This window comes from Physeter macrocephalus, chromosome 19, assembly GCF_002837175.3.
Source record: "Physeter macrocephalus isolate SW-GA chromosome 19, ASM283717v5, whole genome shotgun sequence".
Classification (NCBI taxonomy): Eukaryota; Metazoa; Chordata; class Mammalia; order Artiodactyla; family Physeteridae; genus Physeter; species Physeter macrocephalus.
This window is the reverse complement of record NC_041232.1, coordinates 8,946,586-8,952,735: the sequence shown is the minus strand read 5'-3', so window position 1 is coordinate 8,952,735 and position 6,150 is coordinate 8,946,586. Positions and strand designations below refer to the sequence as shown.

Here is a 6,150-nt window from a genome sequence, read left to right as displayed (position 1 = left end):
AGCACAGGGAACTCTACTCAATGCTCTGTAATGGCCTATATGGGAAAAGAATCTAAAAAAGAGTGGATATATGTATATATATAACTGATTCAGTTTGCTGTACACCTGAAACTAACACAACGTTGTAAATCCATTATACTCCAATAAAAATTTTTTTAAAAAGCATCAACAAGAAAAATAATTTTTAAAATATATTCTATGACTGGGATTATCTTCTTAGATTTATTTAATGAACATATTATTCTTAGCAGTTTGAGAAGTGCTCACTTATTTAAACATGCTAAAAGTTTTTTTTAAAAAGATTATGGGTGGGGCTTCCCTGGTGGCGCAGTGGTTGGGAGTCCGCCTGCCGATGCGGGGGACGCGGGTTCGTGCCCCGGTCTGGGAGGATCCCGCGTGCCGCGGAGCGGCTGGGCCCGTGAGCCATGGCCGCTGGGCCTGCGCGTCCGGAGCCTGTGCTCCTCGACGGGAGAGGCCACAGCAGTGAGAGGCCCGCGTACCGCAAAAAACAAACAAACAAAAAAACAAAAAGATTATGGGTTATAGGTGGTTTAATCTACCCATGAATATTGTCTTTGTGAATAAAAATATTTTGTAATATATTCTTGAATAAAAAGACAATACTCATTAATATGCTTATTGAATATATTTGAGCATGTTTGTATTTATTGACTATATTTTAGAATAGATTCATTCATTAATATACTTAAGAATGAATTCATTAATATAGTTATTGAGGAATATATTATATGTATTAATATAAACACAGGACAAATATATTCCTATGTATTAATATATGTATTAGCATATACATAGGAAAAATCTATCCCTATTTACTAAATATATTCAAAAAGAATAATCCCTAAAGCAGAAACTAACACACCATTGTAAAGCAATTATACTCCAATAAAGATGTTAAAAAAAAAAAAAGAATAATCCTGAAAACACGTTTTTGGTAAACTGATACATTGGCAAGAAAAATTGGCTTTTGGAGAATTGGTCTGCTTTCTGGAAAATCCTTCTCTTTTTGGTGATGGGGGATTCACCGCCTTCTTGGAGCCTTCCTGGACCTGAGAGAACTCTCTCTCTGGGCCTGGCTGCTCCTGGCTGCATCAGCTATGCACCTGCCCCAGTGACCTCCATAAAAACAAAAAAAAGAAAAAGAAAAACAGGCCCCGCTGCTGGGCACCCTGGAACACAGAGAGGCCCCTGCGGCAGCAGCTCCTTTCCAAAGAGAAGCCGACAACCGGAGCATCCAGCCTTGCCACTGTCACTTTGCAACACACATTTGAAATCACTGTATGCTTTCTCCATCCAGAGCATCTTCCCATAGGAGGGACGGGGGAGAATGCAGTCCCTCCCCAAAGGCAACTAAATGAGCCTGCTGCACCCCAGACTCTCTGGGATGCCTCCTACCCCAACCCTGTGCTTCCCAAAGCAGATTTGGGGTATGTCTCCTGGTTTCTATGTTGTCAGACCCTGACTAGCACTTCCTCTCAATCTGGTAAAATTCCATTCAGTTCTTTTTGCCTAATATAGAAACAATCAGAAAAATGATATTATTTTTTTAAAAATAGGGCTTCCCCGGTGGCGCAGTGGTTAAGAATCCGCCTGCCAATGCAGGAGACATGGGTTCAAGCCCTGGTCTGGGAAGATCCCACATGCCGCAGAGCAACTAAGCCCGTGCGACACAACCACTGAGCCCGCGTGCCACAACTACGGAAGCCTGCAGGCCTAGAGCCTGTGCTCCGCAGCAAGAGAAGCCACCGCGATGAGAAGCCAGCGCATCACAACGAAGAGTAGCCTCCGCTCGCTGCAACTAGAGAAAGCCCGCAGCAGCAACAAAGACCCAACACAGCCAAAAATAAATAAATAAATAAATGTATAAATAATAATAATAATAATAATTTCCTTGTAGGGTCTGTTGTTTGCTTAAGGGTATTGTGATGTTTCTCTAAGCCACATGGTTGATCCTTGAGGGCAGGGACTGCAGCCTTTAATCTGGCTCCCTTCTCCCCACTTGCACCTGCAGTAAGTGCTCATCAATTTGTAGTGCGGTGGATTCCCTGATGATGTTGCCTGGGGAGTGATGCGCCATCCATTAAGGATGTCTACACAGGGGCAGTTTGGTGTCTTGGATCTCAGTCTATCGTGGCACTTTCTAATGTGATTCTATTGTCAAGCCTTTGCAGATCAATCACATTTGCTAATCAGACTTCATGGGTGCTGAAAGATGAAACTGAAGCAGGAGTAGTTACGGGACCCATTATGGGACATTATATTACATTTCTCTAATCACTTCTCCAGGTGGTACTTTTAGGACTTGGCAGTGAAAATACACAGACTGAAGTTGCCAAATTCCCTTTGCAGATCCTTCCCACTGCACCCCTCACCCACTCACAGACACATGCTCCCAGCACGTGCAGCAACATGCACAGTCAGTCCGCCAGGCACTGACCTGTCTGGAGATGATGAGTTTCCCCAGAGGCATGGGGGCTCCGTTTTCTGTGGCTATCCTCTTTAAGGTGGCGATGGCCTTTTCCTGGTTTCCAGACAGCACATCATACCTTGCACTCTCTGGCAGCCACTATGAGGACAGGAGACCGAGATGTGGCCAGTTAGGGCAGAACAGAATGCTCGGTCACAGCCATACACTCTCATGTGTGTGTGGAGTCCTTAAGGCCGGAGGCTCTGGGGCTAGAAGCCTGGCTTCAAATCCTGGCACTGCCATTGATTATAATGGCTCTGTGACCTTGAGCAATAACTTGACCTCTCTGTGCCTCCATTTCCTCATCCATAAAATGGGGATAATAATAGATCCTCCCTCTTAGGGTTGTTGAGAGGATTAAATGGGATAATCCAGACAAAGTGCTTAGCACAGCGCCCGGAATGGGTTAATATATCTGTTCCTGTTGCCATTGCTATTACTGTAATTTGGTGCTGCTGAGTTGCAGGTGACAGCTGAACTAAATTAAGACTGCCACCAAAAAAGATAAACAGTCCACCACTCTCACCATCATCATCATTATCCCTATCTCTCAAGAAACTACACCTCACCTGTGTTTAGCATCGTCTTGCAAACTCAGTCAAAGAGACAGAAAGAAATCAGGAAGACCTTTAGGCCTACTAGAGTCCCAACCCCAAGTGACTAGATAGAGATCTCTCCATAAAACAAAGCAACAGCAATCTGTGAAATGAGAGAGTATGAGACTTGGAGTCAGAAGATTTGGTTCAAATGAGTTCTGTTGTTTATTTGCTGTGTGTCTTTTGACAAGTCAATCAACCTTTCTGGGCCTCAGTTTCCTCATCAGTAAAATGAGAATATAGCAGAGATTGCTAGCATCCATTAAAATTCATGCTTCCCTTTCCACAGTATAGAGTTGTCCTTGGATATGGCTGCCCAGCCAGAAACTACATTTCCCAGCACCTCTTGCATCTAGGCATGGCCACGTGACATGCTTTCACCAATGGCATGAGAGCAGAATATTCCTGGCCAAGTTATTTAAGTATACATCTCTACCTGCCCTTCTTCAGTCTACATGTAGAAGATTCCAAAGCCCTAGATAATGGCAGAGCTACAAGCTGGAAGGAACCCTGGGCCCAGAATCACACCTGTCAAATAGAAGCACCCATTCTGGACTTTTCTGTGAATGAGAAATAAACTCCTATTGTGTTAAGTTACTGAATGTGTAGGTTTTATTTGTTACAGCAGCTGGTATCATCCTAACTAATATAGGGGTTCATCATAGTCCTACCTCCTGTGGTTATTGGGAGGAATAAATATGATAATGCATATAAAGAGCCTGGCATAGGGCCTGCTACACTGTTATGCTAAGTAATTATTAATACTTATTATCATTACCAGTAATTATTATGTTATTTATCATAGATGAGACCTACCTCCCTACAGGCTTATTTTGGACCCCACTGGCTGTAAAGCATTTCATGGATGTGGTCTTCATATGAAATGATAACCATGTGGTCTGATCTCGCTGTGTGTGGGGGGTAGTTTATGCAGAGATGAGATGAAGGGATCATTTGAGCCCCTGGACCCAGCCATGCCTGAAGCCAGATATTTAATATTCTATCATATGTCTCTTTCACTCAAGCCAGTTTGAACTGAGTTTTGTCACTTGCAACTTAAGAATCCCAACTATTCCAAATACACTCACCTTAAGTGTAGCTCTTGTAGTGCAGGGAGAGGGAGCAAGTATCCCCCATCCCCTTGATATCTCCCTCAAGAATATCCCAGCAGTGTCTGCCTGGAGGAAACCCAACACCCCATACTGGGCCCACCCCAGGCCCTGTTCCTTTGATCTCATTTCCTGATTAAAAGAAATAATCTTAAAAGTGGCTTTGGTGCCCTCCTCCACACCCTCCCCACCAAAATATAATGAACGGCAGGAGACCAAGTAACAAAGGCTGAGATGTCTTAAAGGATACCTACAAAACACAGAACAGCAAAGAGGAGAAGTGGGACAGCCGAGAGGATGAGCAGCCAACGCCAGCCCAGGCTGGGCATCACAAACACAGCCAGGACAACCTCGAACACTGTCCCGATGGCCCAGAACACCTGGCATGGGAGAATGGGGGTCAGTAATGGGGCAGCATTGGTCAACACAGTGAGCAATTTCAGGATCATTGTAGACAACGTTATCCATGTTGGTAAGGGGGTCCTTGGGGGTCAGGAAAGTCAGAATGGCCATCACTTTTCCTGTGGTTCATATGGTTGGGCCAGGGCCTCCATGTTGTCTATCTCCTGAGGGTACCATCCACACTGCATGATATTTGCACGGTGCCCACTAGCGTGTGCAATGTGGCAGCTCTGGTTAAGGAGATCAATATGATCAATATTGTGTAAGGCCAGTAGAGTAGTGGACACATTGGTTTTTGTCTACTCACATCCATCTCCCTTGCCCTATAGTGCCCCAGTATCCTTTATCAGAATTGTCTCTCCCCTGTGGGGCTGAATATCTTCTGTCTGCTTCTCTGAATCACACTGCATCCTTTTCCACCTTGCTCTTTGTATGGACTGCATCCACAGTCCCCCTGTCCTCTGGCTTCACTTTGGGGGCAGCCAATGGGGAGCCACACAGGAGATGGGGAGGAAAGAGGGATTGGGGTGCTTATTCCTCTGGCTCCTTCTCTGCAGGGTGGTCATGGGCTGGCTGCATCCCTTAGCTGAAGGTCACAGCTTCTTTCCAAGAGCCTTTGCCATACAACTCTCTCTTTCTCTCTCTCTCTGGGCCGCTAATTACTCTCTCCCTTTGCCCCTTCAGGGACCTTATAAATAGTCCCTTTATGAAACCCTCTCTTCAGCCAAAGCAATCTTGAGGGAAAAAAATGGAGCTGGAGCAATCAGACTCCCTGACTTCAGACTATACTACAAAGCTACAGTCATCAAGACAATATGGTACTGGCACAAAAACAGAAATATAGATCAATGGAACAGTATAGAAAACCCTGAGATAAAGCCACACGCCTATGGTTAACTAATCTATGACAAAGGAGGCAAGGACATACAATGGAGAAAAGACAGTCTCTTCAATAAGTGGTGCTGGGAAAACTGGACAGCTACATGTAAAAGAATGAAATTAGAACGCTCCCTAACACCAGACACAAAAATAAACTCAAAATGGATTAAACACCTAAATGTAAGACTGGACACTATAAAACTCTTAGAGGAAAACATAGGAAGAACACTCTTTGACATAAATCACAGCAAGATCTTTTTTGACCCACCTCCCAGAATAACGGAAATAAAAACAAAAACAAACAAATGGGACCTCATGAAACTTAAAAGCTTTTTCTTTTAAGCAAAAGCAAACTATAAACCGCAAAGGAAACTATAAACAAGACGAAAAGACAACCCTCAGAATGGGAGAAAATATTTGCAAACAAACCAACGGAAAAAGGATTAATCTCCAAAATATATAAACAGCTCATGCAGCTCAATATTAAAAAAACAACCAATCCAATCAAAAAATGGGCAGAAGACCTAAATAGACATTTCTCCAAAGAAGACATATAGATGGCCAAGAGGCACATGAAAAGCTGCTCAACATCACTAATTATTAGAGAAATGCAAATCAAAACTACAATGAGGTATCACTTCACACCAGTCAGAATGGGCATCATCAGAAAATGTAC

The 6,150-nt window shown here is 43.7% G+C and overlaps 1 protein-coding gene across 1 annotated transcript in view; it reads right to left on the bottom strand.

Moving 5' to 3' along the window:
• Positions 1 to 6,150, bottom strand: part of SVOP (SV2 related protein) — a 37,348-nt gene that overhangs the window by 29,014 nt on the left and 2,184 nt on the right. The window contains exons 3-4 of the mRNA XM_028480536.1: positions 4,448 to 4,573; positions 2,459 to 2,587 (exon numbers count right to left, since the gene is read on the bottom strand). Coding sequence (XP_028336337.1) covers positions 2,459 to 2,587; positions 4,448 to 4,573 — 255 coding nt within the window. The remainder of the gene's footprint in view (positions 1 to 2,458; positions 2,588 to 4,447; positions 4,574 to 6,150) is intronic.